Genomic DNA, 21,324 nt, shown 5'->3' on the forward strand with positions numbered 1-21,324 from the left:
TCAACTAATTTTGAGTAGTTAATTATTAATGGAAATCAGCTTATGAGATTCAAATGGATGAAGTTGGCGGGAAAGTATAGTACGTAGTATGTATGTATATACATATATACATAATATGTATGTATATCAGGGTAAAAACTATTTTACTTTCATATAGCTTTCTTGTAGTTAACAGCGTTAATAAATCTATGAAAACCTTATCTCGTATCGATTTCAAACTCTGTACAATCCTATTTTTTACAAAACTAATCGAAGTCTCGTGTTGGAAAAAATAGTTCTTTTGAAGATATTTTTTTATATATACAAGTAGGTGTATTTACCCATAGGAAATATAATTCTAAATATAGATATAATTTTTTATCATTGCCTAACTACTCTCATAAAATATTCAACTAGACATCAATATTGCGAACGATATCACAGAGAGCACAGCTACGGAGAATCTAGATCTCAGTAGAGAGGATTCGGCCGAAGAGAAGCCCACACATCTTCCAGAACCCTCGCCGTAGTTTGCACAGTGTAGCTGGAAACAGAGAAAAGCCTTTTATTTTTCTTCTATTTATATACAGATACGTATAAATTCGTGAAATTATTATGAAAGGTTCAATTTATATCTATTCTAAACATTTAAAATATGCCGAAGAAGTCAGTACAGCTATTAATATTTTGAGATATTTCTTTTTGTAAAATTTTTGAATCGATCTATCAATAATACTACAGGTAATTAAACCTATGATATTAAATAAAAAATTGCGGATAACTATATGACAAAAAGTGTTTGCTACGGCTTGAATACTTTTTAATGTGCAAATTAAGTCCACATTTTATTATGCCAAGGCTCATAATTAAACAAAAATAAGTAGTTCTACATTTAATTATTTATATCCAATTATTTCTATTAGGTATTAACAAGAATACCTGAATGAGATTGTAATATTTATAAATTAATACAACGAGTTGAAATCTGAATCATTATAATTATGATTTTGATAATCATCAATGAATAATTGCTACTATTCTATTCTAGTATATTCCTCCCTAATTATTATTAATTACATTTGTTATATAACAAGTTAAATATAGATTATTATATACAATCTATCAATATACAGATAGAAGTAGATTATCAGGAATTAGAAAAAAAAACTGACAAAATGTGAATCCTGTCCAAAATTTACGAAACTAACTCTACCAATCTAAATTAATGACTTAAAGTCTGTAGTACTGTATCTGAATAAGTGACTACATCTAAGTCAGACCATATTAGTTTGGTTGATTTTTTACTTTAATTAAAATAAAAAAGTTCCAACCAAAAGTTACTTGAAAAGAAGAAGTAAAATCTGATGATTTAAAATATTTTTAAATAATATGTGGTAGTAGTAAATACATTAATTATTTAAATACAGTATCACTTTATAATTGCATTTAGTATTAGAATTTATTATTTATATATGACATACATTTCAAAATCTAAAAGTAAATTGAAAGAAATATATAAAAAAACTAAATTGGGTTTTATAAAAGGATAATTATTTAAAGATGCAATAATCGATCATCTTGCAAAAAAAAGTAATTTATACGGTTAGATTATTTCATATTATTTAGAATATTTATTAAGAATTAAAAATAATCGAATGCTTTAACACTCCAAAATTTAACAGTCCAAATCGGTTTTCCCCAAACAAGAAAATTCATGTAGCGTGTATATGAAATGAAATAAATAAGATAAAATGAATATTATCAATTTAATTTCTATTTATTTTCAATTTTAAAAACTTGCTTTAGGTGAAGGTATAAAAAAGACTAAGTTTCCAGTCTTCAAGAAAGAAAAAAAATCATTACAAAATAAACATTGATTATTAGAGATAAACAATAGTGTTTTTCAACAAATAAATAATATGAATGCTATTAATTCAATTAAAATGCATATATTACAAATTTAAATTTTACTCGTAATTACAATCTATTAAATACCGAATAACCTATACGAGTTGATCATCAGCAATTCTAAACAACTTTCAAAATATTCTGCCCGAAATTTACGAAAACAATTCTTTTTTTTATATTTTTAACAGCAATCAGAACCTTACGTCCTATGAACCTCGTTACTTCGTATTTTTAGATGGTAACCCAATGGTTAATCCATCTATATTTGATGAATTGTTAATGTTATTAGAATTAATCTAATAGGGCTGACTTTTTATTGGTGCAGCAATGCCGGGCAAGGGCTATTTTCACTTGGAAACATATTGCTATCTATATTTCCGAGTGAAAATCGTTGTCACTGCTGCCTGACAACAGGCTGCTCGAAGTAGGTATCGAACCCGGGACCTCTGAAACAAGACCCGCTTACCTACGGGCGAGCCCATTTATATATATATATATATATATATATATATATACTTTTAATATAAATTATTTACCCTGATCAATGAGCTAGCCATTTTATCAAGAAATCTCTTCGTGAATTTTGCGGATTCTTCACCACACTGGCATCTCACAGCATCTTGCGAACAGCGCATATACTCTTGGAACGAACTAAAAATAAAAAGTATTATCAATAATATATCTTTATATACTACTGCATAAACAATATTTATATTTTAGATTTTATAAATAAAATATTAAAAGGATAATGGACGGCTGCCAACATAATTTCGCAAAGTTTATGCATTAGTTTTGTTTATATGTTCCGCTTTATCAGCGCATGTCTTTATTATTTGTACAAAACTTACAGTTTCATGAACCGTCATACAACGATGTTTTAACGTTAATAGCGGAAAATCCGCTCATGTGTGGACATGATAGAATGAATATCATTGAAGACGACTTCTAATTCTGTGAGAGCATTTTTATTTTAATGAAACCAGTAAACGAGCCCCGTATAACATTTTTGGAAAATAGTCTCACTAGTAAGTATATATACACATTCTCATGGTTAACAAAAAAAAATACAGCAAAACTTTATAATACACCTGCTTTTATTAATTATATCAGACAATACTAGTCGAAGAACTAGTTTTTAATATACTAGAATGAAAGCTTTTCTGAAAATTGTTAATTGCAATTCAATAAAATCATTTCTGTGCAATTCTAACTTATTATTATTAAATATATATCTGAGCTCATTAATTTTTTGAAAGCGTTAAAATAATCTGTTTTAAAATTTAAAATAAACTGAAGTATATGAGAATATAAAGGACCAATATTAATATTTTATAAGAAAATGGCTTTAAAAAAATTAAATATTCTGTTTCAAGAGAATATTATTTATCGATTGATAAAAATTATACCTACCAAGTAGACAATATCGATTTTAAGCAACTCGAGTTTATATGTATGTATATTTCATGAAATAATTATTTAAAATAGTTGAAATACCCATTTTGCTCACTTTAGCATCGAATTTTCAAAAGAGCTGAACCCAGAGCATTTCTTTTTACTACTCAATTACGCAACATTTTTAATTATTGAATACATTACAGAAATTAACATAAAAAATACTATATTTTTCTCTCCAATTTTTCGTATAAATTGAAATAGAACAATTATTGAAACCTTATAAATTTGATATATCAATCATGCTAATGAATTAAATTATTGATAATTATGTAATGAATAACAGCTGATTTTAAATTTGTTATTACTTTTTAGTTACTGATTTTTGATATTAATCATCAGTTAATAGATTATTGATAAACAATAATGATGATAAATTAGCAATATAAAGATATAGATATTTCCATTAAACTTTTATAAGATTCGTGCATTCCTTTTGTAAGAAGTACAATGCATTTAGTGAAAATCATACATTTGATTTATATATTTCCCAATTAGTATTTTTAATTATTTTTAATGCCAAAACATTCAAAAAGGTAAAAAAACTTTGCATTATTTTAAATGAAACAAACTGAAAATGTTTCATAGCTAATAGTTCCAATTTATTGTATTTTTTTGTATTTTTTCTTTTTTTTGCACATATCAATTTTGTAAATAAGACATTAATATAGTCTTGATTAACAATATTAAATTATAACAAAAAATAGCTAATAGTTGGTATGTTTATATTTTTTATTTTGTGCATATAAAATAACCCTAGCAAATTTCTACATAAATATTTTCAATTGAAAGAAATTTTCGAATTTTTAGATTTTAGGCAGAAACTTTATGTTATTAAAGTCATAAAATGATGTTTGTAATGGACAGTCAAAAAGACCTAAAGTAACAAAAAGAATAAAATATTATAAATGAATATAAAAGTATGATAGTTGGAATAGATTTCATATATTTGTTATTTTTGTATAATTTCTTCACCTTCACTGATACAACTGAGCATTAAAAATGCATTTGCATCAGAGTTCGAGCACTCTATAAATAGTCGTCAACTATATACTAGAATGTTGACTTTATTGTTTATAACACAGAAACGCAATAATAGGAATCAAATTTGGAAACGTTCTGCAAATAATGAACGAATATCATATGAAGTTCAAATATTTGTAGGGTTCCTCACGATACGGCAATGTTTCAATATTGGCAATGAAATAGATTAAAAATAAAAATATTAGGTATTTAGGTGAATTTTGTAACTCAGAAATATATTTAATTTGAAAAATTTATATCACTGCTGGTCGATATCATCTTCAATTAGACCTAATTTTTCTTCTTATGTCGCATCATCCAGAACAACATACTATTAAAATAATTTTCAAATGTATAACCTGTTACAGTGCTTCATCAAATGTTTATATAAAAATCATCTAGATATGTTTGATCGTTATAATGTTTGTAAAATAAAATACTTTCAACATTTTCAAAGTAACTACAGTTTGTACCGCAAAACCTATTAGCAAATATGAATATGTAATGCAACAGTATATGTAATAATCTAATTCAGATTTAAATATGGAAATTTAAAAATAAAGTGAATTATTTGTATAAAAATTAATGACGTTGCGTCACAATGTATATAAATACTATTTGTTCTACGATTTGCTGCAATTATTTCTATATTGAAATAGCTCATTGTTCTTTTTAAACAGCTTATGTAAAAGTAGAGAATGTTATATTTTTAGAAATTAGCAGCATTACATAAAAGTAGAAAATGTTATATTTTGAGAAATTAGCAGTATTACATAAAAGTAGATAATGTTATATTTTTAGAAATTCCAAAAATATGTTGACTTGATAAACGCAATATAGTGATTTCATCATTTTATTTGTACAATTACAAAAGAAGAAGTATTTCTGAATATAATAAACAAATGTGGACATATCTCCAAATGTGGACCAAGTCTAAACTTTTTATTATAAAAGTACCATTTATCGCTAGTATTAAACAATTAATTCAACTATTATTTTTAAAAATATCTGTATCAACTAAATTGTTTTATATTCTATACATAAAAATAAATAGCTAAATTATATGAACAGCATGTATTAAAAATTACATTAGCAGAAAGCTTTTTGTTTCAGGAAATCTGTTACAGAAAAAAAGATATTTTGGACATGACTGTTTTTTATAAATAATTGAAATAAAATCTACTGGATCTTTTTATAAAACAGTAACTAACACTTAACCTGTTTTACTTCCGTCAGAAATAAAGTGCTTAGACATAGTTAGAAAGAATAAAACAAGGCTGACTAAAAATCCTAGTATTCTAGCAAGGAAGCAGTTAGATCAAATTCAAAAAAAATTTTACCAAGTTGACTTAAAAAGTAAAACTTCACCTGGCTTTTTTTTTGGAAGACTGACTCAATTTTTGATGCATCTCGTGGTCCACAGGTAACATATATCAAAATGTATTTAATAATATTATAAACTGCAAGTTATGTTACCATTGTGTATATTTTGTTTGCCAATAATTAGTAAAGCACGTAATATAATGATTCTCATTAGGAATACCCGCAAAGGCTGTGGAAATATAATTGTACAATTATAAAAGCTGACCCAGTAAAACTGAGAAAGAAGCCTGGCATAACTTCTGAAGTTATAATAACTACATCAACGTAAACTATGGATAGTGGTTGATGTACCTAGTCCGAGATATTACTATAAATACATATATGAAAATGTAAAATTAGATCTTCAGAAAATTTGCTTTAACAGCTTGGAAAATTCATTTTAAATATCAAATTGTTGAAAATCTTTTACAAATTTTGGTTATAGTCGTTAACACATATGCTTACATGTGCACTACATTATGTGTTACCTTTATACAAATATGCACATTTTATAATTGCAATATTATATAATATTAATGCCTCATGTGAAAATAAATTTTCTTCTTTGTTCCTCTTAAAACTCTATACATACGCATTTACACCCAATTTTTATAAGTTACAAGAAGATAATATATTTTAAATGGCAATCATGTATGTTATATTAATTAAATATGCGATTTTAATTAACACATGAATTAGATTTAATCACATGAGTAGTCAGGTAAATCATGTAAATTTAGTAGAGAATCAGCATATATGTCATAAAATCGGTCAGGGACCCTTAATTCTAAAAGCGAGTTGTTATGTCGGTGCCACTCAAGTGTCATCCTGATAAAATGCCTTATCGAGTGTTTAGAATTCCACTATTTGTAATACATACCATGATACGACATAGTACATACATAAACATGTGACATGATTGCTGAAGTTCACTACGTAAGCACATGTTCAAGGTATTATTGGCATTCGTTCAAATAAGAGGTTTTTAACTTACCATAGGATAAGTTTTAGCAACCTCGAAAATATCTTTACATATACCTTTACTTTTCACTCTTCTGAACAATTTGGCATACCTTTATCTGGATACCATTTTTCGTCCACAATTTCGAAAGCACGATTCACCCAATTTAAATAATTTAAAAAACATTCGATTCGTATTTATGGGGAGACGCGATGATTAGTTTTCGGCATTGGTAAGAAAAAAATCAAATTATGCAAATATGATAATTGACCCTCAAATGTTTTATTAACTTTTATGAAATTTTGTTTTATTAAATGACCCCCAAAGAATTTATTAAATTTTGTTATTAACATCGAGAAGAATCTACATAAAAACTTTCCACAAATCGATTTTTCCAAAAAGGTTATAAATATAAATTTTCTTAGCAAACTTTGTGTTAATAAAATCATGCGGTTGTACAAGATAAAATAATGATACCTCCCAAGTTATTTTGGACCTATATTATTTTATAAATATAAAGCTAAGCTTGAACAGAAAGTTACTCAAAGGGTTTCCCGTAATTATTTTATATAATCAAGATTCTAAGGAAATTGATATTTCATAATGATTGAAATTATTTTTAGATATTAAATATAATTTTCGTTATATAATTTTCCGTTGCGCAAACAACATTTCTAAATAAAGATACTGCCATTAATATAACTGATATACCCACATATATATATATATATATATATATATATATATATATGTATACATATGTATATCCTTTACCCGAATTCCGAAACAATTGGATACGTTTGTATCAAATGCTAGTAAGTTATTCAAAACAATACATATGCTTTTTTAATAATTTGATTAAAATCTACTGTCAAAATCTACTAATTTGCTGGACATTCCTTCTGCAAAAACCAATATTCTTTATATTTGTGAGACCATTTCGAATACTTTTTGAAATATTATAATAAGTCGATTTTGAAAATATTTAAAAACTATTCAGATATCACTTAGAGGTCGTGATTGGTTTGATTTCTTCGTAACTAATTAATAAAAAAAACTTGATTTGTATGAACTTTCGCATACTGATGGAACTTATGTCCTGCACAACGATCCTATAATAAATATTTTAATCCAACAAGATGGGGTTTAATTATAAAATTGCATCCAAGTTTACAATGAAGTAAAATTTCCAACTGCTATCAATAAAATTTTAAAATTTTCTAAATTCCTCCTATCAATGGCATCCCTTCTAGACTTTGGCAGAAAAACTATATTTGAACATATATACATAAGATAATATGTATTATGATCAATACAAAAGATTTATATTATAATCCGATGATACCACAATCAAAAAATCTTTAAACGTAGAGAAATAAAAAATATGCTCCAAAAAAAAAGTAATCGATGCAGTTATCAAAACAAAAATTTTTGGAAGATCACTTCGTCTCTTAATTATATTTTTCATGTATATTGCATTATTTTTATACTAAATCTGGTTTTCTGTAATTAATTCGTTTGGTGTATCGGAAAACTTTGCAAACTACCAGAAAGCAGATTACATTTACATTTCGTTTGCATTGGATGAAGTTTTTTTAAAACAGTTTTCGACAACATGAGAATCTCGATACAGCAAGTGACGCATTTTGCACCGCTGACCTATTTAAGTTTTTCAATATTGAATTTTGTTTCTGCAGTTTGTTCTGACTTGGAGCTATGAAATATAATATACGATATTTGTTTAATTGTGAGGTGAATTCGTGTATTTCTTCATATGAAATAAATCAAAAAGATTCGATGAAACGGTTATATTTTGAAACAGAAGCTTTCAGAAAATCGAAATTTCCTATCTGTTGGTATATAAAAAACGATTTAATATACTATAGAAACAAAACCTTATTCATCTATATATATTTGAGTGTTCTAAAGTTGGAAGTTTTGAAAAGACTTACCAGCATACTGTCCTCAGTTGTTCTTCTGCTTCTTCTTCATCTTGAATCGGAATTTGCCCTTGTAGCATCATTTGTCTCCGACGTTGCTCCTCTAATTGCTTTTGTCTCAATAAATGCTGTCTGGAAAAAACGGAATGGTTTTATCATTAACTTTCTAACTTCTTTGAAGATTTTTTATAAAATTTGTAAATGATCTAATACAAACTTTTAGCCACATAGCTTGAAAATCATTATTCAGTATTTAAAAAAAAGTGACAATTTTGATAAAAATAAATAAGAATGGAAGTTTTTATATGCGTAATTAATTTGAGAGATTTTATATGCATAAAATCGATTTTATTAAATCCTGCTTTCTTAATTTCATCCATTAATATATTGGTTCAAGTTAAAAATCTTGTTCCAATCAGGATTAGGAATTTACCATATTGTTACAACGACGCTTAAGTTCCAAACTCCACGAATTCACAGTATCGGATGAAACTATCATCACATATTTTAAGGCTTCTTAATATTTGGCGTTTGTGACTCCTTAAATATTTAAACATGATAATACATTATTATATCAACTTGCTCTCTAAATCAGTCAACTGTATACGAACTGTCAACACGACAATCAAACAGAATGTACTATTTTTTAGCAATTTTGTCCAGTTATTAGAAAAATATATAATTCTATTAATAAAATGGATTAATTTTACATTAATTTACTAATTGTCCTTATAAATATTATAAATTTCTTATATTCTATTACTAGTTTTTTGATTATTCCAAATAATATACAATTTCAACAGATGAAACACGAAAATTAGGTGCTAATGTTCCTTAAGATTTTTCTAATTCACTTCCTATAATTTTCAGTTAATAAAAAAATAAAAACTTTTAAGATGAAATGAAATTTTTTGCATTTCTCGACGTTTTGGAGGTTTCTGAATATTATGGCATACCTCAGAAAAAATGGATGTGTTTGTGTGTTTTGTGTGTCCGCATTTTTTCGTTCACGTTTTTGGGCGCATGGATCAACCGATTTGAATGGTTCAAAAAACATTCGATGCCTATTGATAGAAAGATGTGCTGTTTAGTTTTTGGCAAAGGCAAGTCCAGCCGATACAGAGAGTCGGACCAAAGAGTGCAGAAAATAGAAATGGAGTTTTTGAGAGAACGGAGCACCCGATTTGAATGATCTAAAAACATTGAATTAGTAATGATTAGGAGAAATGGCTATTAGTTTTTGGCAAAGGCAGGGCAAGCCATTTCGAACATATAGAGCTAAATATACAAAAAATGACAGTTTTTGAGAGAAATAAGCATCCGAATTGAATGATTCAAAAAACTATCTGCTTGTGTTGACAAATAACTGCTTTTGGAAAAAAAATTTCATTTCAATTTTTTTTAAATTTTTTTTTGTATATAAAATAATTCAGATTTCATTTCAATTCTGGCTGTAGTTTTAAAGCTCACTTATAAACTTTAAATAAATATTTTTGACTTTGCAATTCAGTTTATATAATTCTTATAAATATTAGACAATGTTACAGTATTTATAATAATCAATTTGAAAACATTTAATATTCCTCAAGCATTTCGTTACGGTACGGGAAGTTCCAGCAATTTGCTTTAAGGCACGATGCCACACACCCCACTAGTTTTTTTCTCATTTGCAAATATAGGCTGAATTACTGTTTTTTTGGGATGTAAAACAAAGATTCGGTTCATAGAGGGTTAAATAGGTGAATAATACATAATTTATAAACTGCGAACTATTTCTAAAAATAAATCTAATTCACTTTTACAATCCTACAAGTTGCCAACAAAAATTCTAAAATATAAGTTTAGAATTTTTGCGTTTTTCGCACAATTTATCATAAGATCATCTAATTTACCTCCTATACTCCTCCGGGCTGTCGACGCTGATGTCCCGCATTTTCTCCGATACGGCCGCGCTGCCGCCGAAACTGTCACCGGTCTCGACTTGGCCCGCGTTCATGAGCCTCTCCCTGCGCCTGCTGCCGTCGTAAACTTCGGTCGACTTCTCGCCTTCCGTTTGGTTTTTCGGCTTCCCCAGTTGAGACATCGTCGCTTGGTATCGGTTCGCGCAGCGCTCGTAATCTCGTTGTACGCTGTGCATGCACGGGGCATGTCTTAGGAATTCTGGGAAAATAGGATTAGATAAAATGAATATTATATCGGATTAAGTTTCGATTGCAACACACGATCGCAGTGCAGTTGAAAATCGAGTATGGAGTAGTACTTTGTTTGCGAACTGTTTATAGAGTTCGATGCTGTCGGATTGAACTACGTGTTTATTTTGAAATAATCAAAACACTAGTTTTTGAGCAGACACATTTGTTTGTCTAAAGCTAGTTTTTGGCAGACATATTTCAAACTTAATCAAACATCCTATGAGTTGTTTAAGGGAAATAAAGTAAAAAAAAAATCCTAATACCATCGCGGACGTGAATGCTTTAGCACTGATTTCATTGAGACTCATTGTTTCACTGTGATACTATACATTACACTGGGATACATTACACATGTATATAATATACTATATACTATATATAATATACTATATACTTAAACAATCAGTAATTTGTAAATACCTTGACAGGTATAATAGTTACAAAAATTTAAGGTTATATAAAATTAAATTTAAAATAATTAACTTTAAAATTTGAATGCAAGATAATATAGCATTCAAATATATATAATATATATTTATAATTTATAATTATATATATATAATACCATTGATATACCTGTCAAGGTAATAACAAATTACTAACTGATTCTTTAAGTATTATCGTATTATATTATTTTTTTCGCAAGCACATTGCGGAAAACAGAAGCGTGATACTTGACGTGAATGCTATAGCATTCTTCGCATTATATATGTATTACGATTAAGATATAATAATCTTACCTATCTTTGTTGGCAGACACGTTTCAAAATCAATTAAACATCATATGAATTGATTAAAGGGAATAAAGTAAAAAAGTCAGTTTTCCTAATACGTATGCGGACGTCCTATAGTATTCATTTTCATTGCGATGCAGATGACATAAATGCTAGAGCATTCAAATTTTAAAGTCATTTATTTCGAATTTAAAATTATATAACCTTACGTTTTTATAATTATTGTCAAAGTAATGACTAACTGTTTTTAATGTATTTTCATATTCTTATTATTTCCCGTAGTGATAAATTAGCTTGGGCAAGCTCATTGCGTTAAATAGAAGTGTAATACTTATCGTGGATGTTATAGCATTGTATATAACGTTTAAAATATGATAATCTGTATACCCTTATAAACGTTAAATCAAGTTTTATATTCTGACCAACTTAAAAATTAAATGACTGTACTTTTATGCCTTGCTGAAACTTTAACTTTGTATTTATTAATTTTTAGGAAATTCAGCCAAAAATAGCAATATTCAGATTTTGCAAGCAATCTCGGCTCCAAAATACGTTTTCTAGTTGAATCATACACAAATTTAGAAATTTTAATACTGTGTAGAAGATATCAAATTTTTTTCCAGTTGCAGTAAAACAACATCATCCATCTTAGCGAATTAGCTGTAGAACCATAGATGAATAAGCATATGTGTAGAACTATATACGTTTAAATATTTTGGGCATAGGTTAACTTATGTATTTACACGCAAAAATGAAATAAGAAATCTTTGTTTTATTATTATTTCTGTTTGAATGAAAAGAAATTTTATTTCATAAGGAAATTTATGAAAGACGATCATGCCAAATGGCTCTATCCAAAATCTTCAATAAATATTAACTAATAAAAAAAATCTTTATTTTCTATTATGCACGGTTATATAAATCCTAATAATAAGAAATAAGTTAGAGTTGATTGACCTAGATATTTTGGGATTTAAAATTGAATATGTTCATGCATATACATTTTTTTTTAAATTTCAATAATTTTTACAATTGTTAAATTATTAACATCTAGTAATATTGATAAATAATAACATAAATTTAAATAAATAAAAGTGCAAATGATAGAATTTACATGAGAATAATATCCGTAATATGATTTGATATAAAATATAAGCAAATAATAATAAAAATAAAATTAATAAATAATATAAAAAAATTTTTGAATAATAAAATAATACTAGAAAAATAATAAAATATAACAAAATAACAATGATAGAAATAGTAAGATAATAATAATAATAATAATATATACAATTATAATGAAATATTTATAGATGCAATGGGATTAACACGAACTTCAACTTTCCAAATTTTTCCTAAAGAAAGTCTAATTACAAGGTTTTAAATAAAATTTGAGAGAGTAAATAAATGGTATCAAGTTACACAACGGTGCCTTAAAATGGATCTCCTTTCCTTGCAAATAATGTCACTGCAGCACAATTATTTCATCTTGTGGTGATCAGTACATACTATAAAAATATTGCTGATTTTAACCTATATGTTAGATTGAAATGTTATCAGTGATGTCAGATTACAAAAATCGAGCGTTCAAATTTGTAAAAATTTATACTTTCTACAAAAATATTAGTGGAATAAACGGAGTAAAATTATTTAATGGACCATCATATTAATTCCCCAAAATCCTGCACATAATACATTGTTGCCAAAAAAAATCTGCTGTATCGGGACGCTTTCTGTAGTTGGGACTAATATATAAAGTTGAAGTTTATATATTACCTTCTTGATAGGGACCGTCTTCGCAAAGCTCGTTGATTACAGTGTTTGTGCCGTGATAGAGCTGATTAAAGTGCGCTCTTTGTTTCTGTGACATACATCTTCTAGTGTAACTGTGTATGCAACGCAGGCCCGCATGCAGGTCCCTGAAAATATAAGAAACAGATAAAAATTTTAAAATTTAAATTAATCTATATACACAAGTATCCGATAAATTTATTTAATATAAAGCCCGGTGCACACGACGCCAGATTTCTTGCCGCACTGTTTGTTAACCAGCAACGATATGATAAATCATAATTTACGATCTTGCTCGACATATTTTTCGATCTTGCCAGCCAGATTTCACGTTTAAGCTCTCTATTCACAACGACGGTATCCTTAAACATAATTTCTGTCTAAAAATACTGATTTTCAAAATCAATAATTGTTATATTAAACTAAGTGTTATTTAAACTGAATATTACACTTTTAATTATTATTATTTCACAATCCTAATCAGATGCGGTACATACTCGTATATATTTTTGTTTACAATTTATACAATTCTCTGTTTGTTCACTTATAAGCAATAGTGTATTTTAGGCCTATGAAATATGAATTGTGAAATTCACAGTATATATTTATGATAATCTATTTGAAAATTCACACAATAACTATTAATCATAAAATAAATGAAAATCTGACGCAAAATTCTTGCTCACCTTACCAGAAAACAAGGAATACTGGCGTCGTGTGCAATGGGCTTAAGCAAAACTTTCATATGATTTAAGCAAAAAATCCGAATAATATAAATATTTTTATTTATATAATATAGTATGAGTAGAAATCAGAAGACTTGATCCAAGTATAAAACAAGACTGCAAAACCATCCAAATTAACTTACGAAAAATATGCTAGTTTCAAAGATTCCCAGAAGACTTAAACCCGTCAGGTTTAGTATAGTTCACATGTAATTTAAATTTAACATTATTTGTTCTGTATAATCTTCTTATCTATTTTAAAACTTAAAATATCAACCACTTGGTACTCGGGTAGCATTTTAGAATATTAATTTACACATTTTTCACCAGAATTACATTCAGAACAAGCATTCTAGACAGTTTGTTTGAAAATAAAATTGTTGTATATTATGTATAAACTAGTGATGTATGGCATCGAGCCATAAAAAAATTGCTTGAATTTCCAGTGCTTAAATGAAATTTTCGAGTAATAAATGTTTTTAAATAGATTATTATAAATAATGTAGATTTCAATATTCTTATTTTATAAAAAGTAAATAAACAAAATTTAATCAATCGGATTCAAAATAAAGAATATTGTCTAATATCTTTAAGAACTATATAAACTCAATTACAAAGTTAAAATTATTTATTTGAAGTATATAAGTGATGTTAAGAACTTAGGTAGAATTAGAACAAAAATCCGAATTATTTTCAAATACTCAAAAAAATTTTTTTTTCAATAAAAAAACTGAAATAAACAAAAATCGCCCATTTACTATAACTTACCCTAAGGGAAATTAATAAAACTTGGAGTGTGTTCAGAGTAGTTTTTAAAATTAGCATCAATTCTGCTTTTTTCTTAGTTTTTTTACCATCTAATTTTTTTTTCCGACGTGACCATCTCCTCGTTTATCGGTCTCATATTTTGCCATGTGTATTATATGGCCTTTTGAACACTATCAAGCACAATTTACGGGGCAACTTATTTCCATACTCAAAAGAGTTCTGATTTAATAACTCAAGGCGGTGGAGCGTGCAAAATGTAAATTCAGAACGTTAAGAGAAATACGTTTCGACTAAGATATATTTCATAAGACACATGTTGAAAGTGTGCAGAAAGAGTTATTTGTGTTAAATTTCACTACGAGATAGTTTCATGTTTGAGCTTTGAATGGAAATGCACGAAATCAAGAAATAAGTTTGTGAGGAACTGAACTATTTTTCTTTTGTTTCTTTTGTTGGCGGTTTCAAAGTTAATAAAAAACCTATTGTTAAATGTAAATTAATGTAAATTTATACATAGATCTGAAATCAGAATATTTTTTTAAAAAATTACGTACTTTTGTATTGAAAATATGAAACAATTAAGTCTATGATTTTCAAGAAAACTGGGGCAATAGCTCATATACGATTTGGACAGTGAAGTGAATGCAAAACATTAACATTGAATTGACAAGAAACATTAGTTTCTGAGATGCAAAATAATAATGAGGTACATACGGACAAAAATAAATTTTCACTAAAAAAGTCACAATAAAATATACTAAAATTTTCGTCTTAAAATAAGTTTTCTTGTTTGAATACAAACCGAATTCTTTACAAATTGGCAGATAATTTAAAAAAAAATAATTTAAAAAAAATAAAAATATAATTTTCTTATAATATATGTAAGGAGATTTATGTATGTTACATACTTTTATATATAAATGTATATATATATATATATATATATATATCACATATAAACACATTATCGAACAAAACAAAAAACAATAAAGAAAAGTTTCCCGTTGAGAGTTTAAAACAACGTAAACTTTAAAAACTTGATATGAAATATAATAATATATGAGCGTGTAAGTTGTAGCAGGAAGAATAACGTTCATGACTTATTTATGAGAGAAATGGAACAATATTCTCTATTTTAAAAAAATATGATTTATTCAAATATATTCAGATAATTTCAACTAATTTAAAGTACTTCTTTTATAACATAACTGAAGATTATATTAATTGGGCTGACTATAAATATTCTTGAAAATAAAGATGGTTGATTATATAAATCGATTCATCCTTTATAAATCGACTCATCCTTTGTAAGTTTTGCTTTACCATAAAATGCCAATTTCGCCTAGTATGTTATAGTGATTTGATTATGATACCCGTTGTAATTTTCAAACTATGATTTTTTATATATTACATGTTGAACGTGCATTATACAAACACTAATTATATGAAAGGCTGTTCTAAAATTATGAAAATTTTAAATTATGATCTTGTTTTCCATTCATTGAGTCAATTTTCTAAAAAGTAATTTTTACTTAAAATCATAATTAATTTACTATTATTAACTGGAAAAGTACACGTATAACTACTGCTTGATTAGTAAAATAATTGCAACTTCGTGCTTGCAAGTGCAAAGCTGTTGCAAACTAATCTAAGGGTAGTTCCAACTATATGAGCAATTTATTATTGAAAATTTACTAATTTTTAATAGTTTTACTGATAGACTGGATGACTAAAAAAACTTAATACCGCTGAACTTAATACTTCTTCAAATTGGAATTAGCATATGATAGTTCACTTAAAAGATCAATAAAGTACTCGTAACTGCCAAACAACTGAATTAATCCAATTGTAATTATAATTTAATAAGTAAGTTAATCTACTCTAATTTATATATATATATATATATATATATATATATATATATTCCGAGCAAATGAAGAGTACTGCATGCAGGCTAATAAGAGCAGCAACATGTTATAATTAATGAAATTGCGCTAAAGTTTTGGTAATTTCGCTAAAATATTTCACATTTGCATTCGTAAAGGATGGAAGGAGTGCCAAGATATGGAATAAAATTTTAATTTCGCAAATTCACTATGAGTTGTGGGGCTATAAATATGTGTTTCGTTCAGAAGCTTAGAGATTTTCATAACGTTAGTAAATTGCACTATATGTTTTAGAATTCTCATATTTAAAACTATTTGATCAATGTAAGTTCATAATTCAGATACATACTGACAAGCTCAAATATAAATTTTGAGTATGTATTTTTCGACTCCGAGAATGATTTGATGGAAAAAAGAATTATATTGTATGATTTTAAAAAATGTCATTTTCCAATAGATTTTTTTTATTTTTTTCAATAGTGACAATTAGTTACTATTACATCATTAATTACATGCTATGAGTTATTTTGATTTACATCAATTAATTACAGATAGTATAGTTTTGACTATAATTTAGTACGACCAAGGGATGAAAAATACGAAATACTAAAGGTAATATCGGCATTTTATTCAAAACACAATACACAAAACATGTTTGAATATAAAATTTATCATACCATCACAGCAAGATTTATGCTGAGAGTACGTAATATTTAATATAATATACCTAATGTATTGTTGTCTTCCGGTATATTTAAAAAATATATTACACTAGGAAGTGAAAAATTGAAATAACTGCTGCATGATGTGGAGTTTGAATATACGATGAATTTTGAGTCAATATCCTATTACGGGACAGAATCAACAATATCACAGAAAAGTTTGATAAAATATTTGTATACAAGAAAATACAAATGAATGTATTTCGTTATTCGCTGTTTGTGTACTCTTATCAGGAAATTTAAATATCTCGCTCTATATGCATGCATTGCCTGAAGTATTACATATATTTATATATGAACTGAAATTTTATTTATACAACATATAGTCTATTTCATATACACAAGTTCACGCAAAATTTGTAGCAATTGTATTTATGGGTTTATGTGATATCCCACATCTAGAAAGATGATCGTTCAATTTGCGAACAGATTGGGTCCAAGTCATTGTTATTTCGGATGTGTTCCTCTGGATTATATTTGTATCAATCTCACTCAAAAGGTTTTATAACAGTATCATAATAAATAATTGCAAGATTATCTTCATTCGGAAATGTGGTATATCAGAGGCAATCCATTTTGAAAATGTTATTTTTATAAGTTTACACTCATATTGAATAATAATACGAAGAACTGCTCACTTCCTTAATTACTTAATATTTGAGTCTTTAAAGGAAATATATATATATATATATATATATATATATAAAATATATATATATATGTATATATATTCACATCTTTAAAATTTTGTGTAGGATATTCTAAATTACTTTTCAAATGAAGAACATTTAAAAAAATCCTGTTAAAAAATTCGTCATAACTTGTTTTGAGGGAAGTATTATTATTAGTTTAATGACAGCAAACATACACCACATTAAACTACAATATTAATTTAAGATATTTTGGATGGATTTGTAATTTTAGTAAACAAAATTTATATTCCATGAACAATAGTTTTGCCAATTTTGCAAATTATTAATAATCGTTAACAAAAAGTACTTAAGCAGATAATAATATTACCTAGGTTCAATTGGTTTTTACCTCTATATAAGGTATTTGTTTTTATACTGACAAGTTACATGGATTATTCAATAAAGAAGAAATAGAGTCGAACAATCTTAAAATTCAGAAATTGACCAAATAATTAGTTTCGTTGTTAATCACGAAAAATCCCATACAGTAATTTCCACTGTAGTCTAATCAATGCCAACAAAAATCTCGACCAGATATATCACAGTTTTCATTAAATTTAATCTGAACAAAACCAATATTAATTTTTAAGTATAAGAACATTTTCTTATACTTGATGATGATACACATACTTTCGGCATGAATTTGAATATATTTATATCTAGAATTTCCAAATGTCAATTACGTTCAATTGATTGATTTGATCTTAAAAACATAAAGTTCTATTATCATCAATATCAATTTTTGTAGTATATTATTAGGTCTAGTAGATGTCGGTACAAATGAAATAAAATGAAACTAATAAAATAGTTTATTACTTCTTAACTCATTGATAAAGCCAATTTGTGATACATGTTTATATTTAGAATTATGATTGATATTCATCAATAATTTATTATTAAAAACAAATTTTGTAGTTTGAAATCTTGAATTTTTTTTATGTGTGAATAAATTATGTTTATGCTTAACAAAATTATAGAAACCTAATTACTGCAAAATAAATGTGCATATTGGCATCTGTGAAATGTTAATGTGAATTATGTACATTGGTTGTATCCATGAATCATTTTCATAGACATGATCGTACTATAATATTCACAATTTCAACTACGTTTATGACAGCCCGATACGATGGTAATGCACTATTGTCATAAATTCATTAGGCGCCTTTTAGAATCACACTATGAATGCACAACCACAAAAAGCTATGTAGAAAATGTGAGGATTGTTTGCATTATTTGTATGAAAAAGATTGCTATATTCGTATTGGCAATTGTGATTCGAAATTGTAAAAATAACAATAATATTTTCTTGATCAGTTAAGTATAATTAAATAACTTAACACAGTACGTTTTTGGTAGCTTGTTTTTACTCGTAATATTCTGTAATAGACCTAGAAAATTAAATTTTTCCAAGCAAAGCACCTCCTGCGTGTCTATGTTTTTAAACTTATTGTGTCACTATGAATTGCTAATGTAGTATAGAAAAAAAATAACCTAAATGTAAAAACTATTTGTTCATTTAAATAATATCAAAATGTTAAACGTTTATTGCACAATTGCTTTAAGCACCACATGTCAGAAGTTTTCTGAAACATCTTCGCTGAATTAGCTTATTAATAACTATATTCAATGGAATTATTACGATACAAACTTTTCGGTATACTTCTTCCAAGAAATCAAATCTGGGTCTCAAGTCTTTAGGAAATATTAACACTAGGATGAAAACAGGTCAAACAAAATTTCCATGATAAAGATTTTAGAAATATATAAGCAGATCGTAAAAGAACTGCATCCAGGTTTGCCTTCTACATAAAAAGGCCATTAAACAATGGACATAGTAACACAAAGAGTGACATTTGGTAAAAAAATGCAAGTCCTTGCAAGCTTTTACTTCTAAGGATTTACTTCGAAACTAGCTGGATAAAGAAAGCAACTTGGAATAACAAGCAGTCTAAAAAGGCACTCAATGGGTTTGGAATCTATATGAACTCTTAAAGAATCGATTGTACTGTCTTATTTGAAATTCACCCGTTTGTTTTTATCTATTAAAAAATCGCCCTGAAATATATCTTGATTACTAAGTATAAGTGATGTTTTTTATAGAAATTTGTAAATAAGATAAGCAAAGCTAGCTTTTCCTGATTTGTCCTGAACCGGGTTATTTATTTTCTTCAACTTCAGCCTTGAGTATTAAATATAAAAATTTAATAGCATTATTTTCTTATGATTTATAAAAATATTGATCACCAATAATATTTACAAGATTTTAAATATGATAACTATAATATTAATTATTTTATGAATAATACATAATGCAAATTAAATGACATTAAATTTTACCAAGTAAGTCATTATATTTGAGAGTAAAATAGTTACGACACTTCAAACTAATTATTATTTTAGTTACTTACTACATTGAGTATAGTTTTAAGTAGTTATTCTTGTTTCTGAATATTTATATAAGAACTTTATCTTATTATTAGAATAGAACTTTATCTATTTATATTATTATTTAAAATATTAATACTACAATTTCATTGCAAATGCATAAGCAAATAAAATATGAATTTGATTAAATAGCAAAAAAAAATTAACACAATTTTTTTTTGCTAAAGATAAATAATACTGTTCTCTTTATTTTATTGCCTCAAAGTAAAATGCCATAAGCCACTAGCTCATTTTTTATTTACAGAAGTCATTACGATAATGAAGTTGAAAGATGAAAATGGGTATATAAACGTCGAATCTGATGTATTATTTATACACGGCTTCATTAAACTAAATTTTCAAAGATTTGTTTAAAAATTGCGATAAAATCTTTAAACTAATATACTAGCTTTAAATCGGTCTACGCATCATGTTACATTAAAAGTATTGAATATTTTTAAAGGACCCAGTTCAGAAGTGATAGTTTCACTTTACCGAATGATTTTGGTTTATATTTCTGGTTTGATTATGGCAAAATAAAAAATTCTATGAATAAATTCAAATACGCATTTATAGTTAATTAGTAGTAGATACTAATGTAGCTGTGAACATATATAATTAGAGACTACATATGATTCTACTTCAACGCATCATTAAGTGGAATAATTCAACTATGAGAGAAACTTTACGAAACTAATTTCCACAGATTATTTTAAGATATCATTATATAATAGGTTTCTGAGTTTCCTATGTCAACAT

General features: G+C 26.7%; 1 protein-coding gene across 1 annotated transcript in view; it reads right to left on the bottom strand.

Annotated features, from left to right (window-relative positions):
* LOC113387049 overlaps positions 1 to 21,324 on the bottom strand; it is a 245,304-nt gene continuing 223,980 nt past the window's right edge. The window contains exons 4-8 of the mRNA XM_026624804.1: positions 13,331 to 13,473; positions 10,518 to 10,785; positions 8,638 to 8,757; positions 2,424 to 2,538; positions 1 to 523 (exon numbers count right to left, since the gene is read on the bottom strand). Coding sequence (XP_026480589.1) covers positions 389 to 523; positions 2,424 to 2,538; positions 8,638 to 8,757; positions 10,518 to 10,785; positions 13,331 to 13,473 — 781 coding nt within the window. The 3' untranslated portion in view covers positions 1 to 388. The remainder of the gene's footprint in view (positions 524 to 2,423; positions 2,539 to 8,637; positions 8,758 to 10,517; positions 10,786 to 13,330; positions 13,474 to 21,324) is intronic.

The sequence above is a fragment of the Ctenocephalides felis genome, unplaced genomic scaffold (genome assembly GCF_003426905.1).
Source record: "Ctenocephalides felis isolate EL2017-DRISC unplaced genomic scaffold, ASM342690v1 CF-g0.4_SCAFFOLD_03571, whole genome shotgun sequence".
NCBI lineage: Eukaryota > Metazoa > Arthropoda > Insecta > Siphonaptera > Pulicidae > Ctenocephalides > Ctenocephalides felis.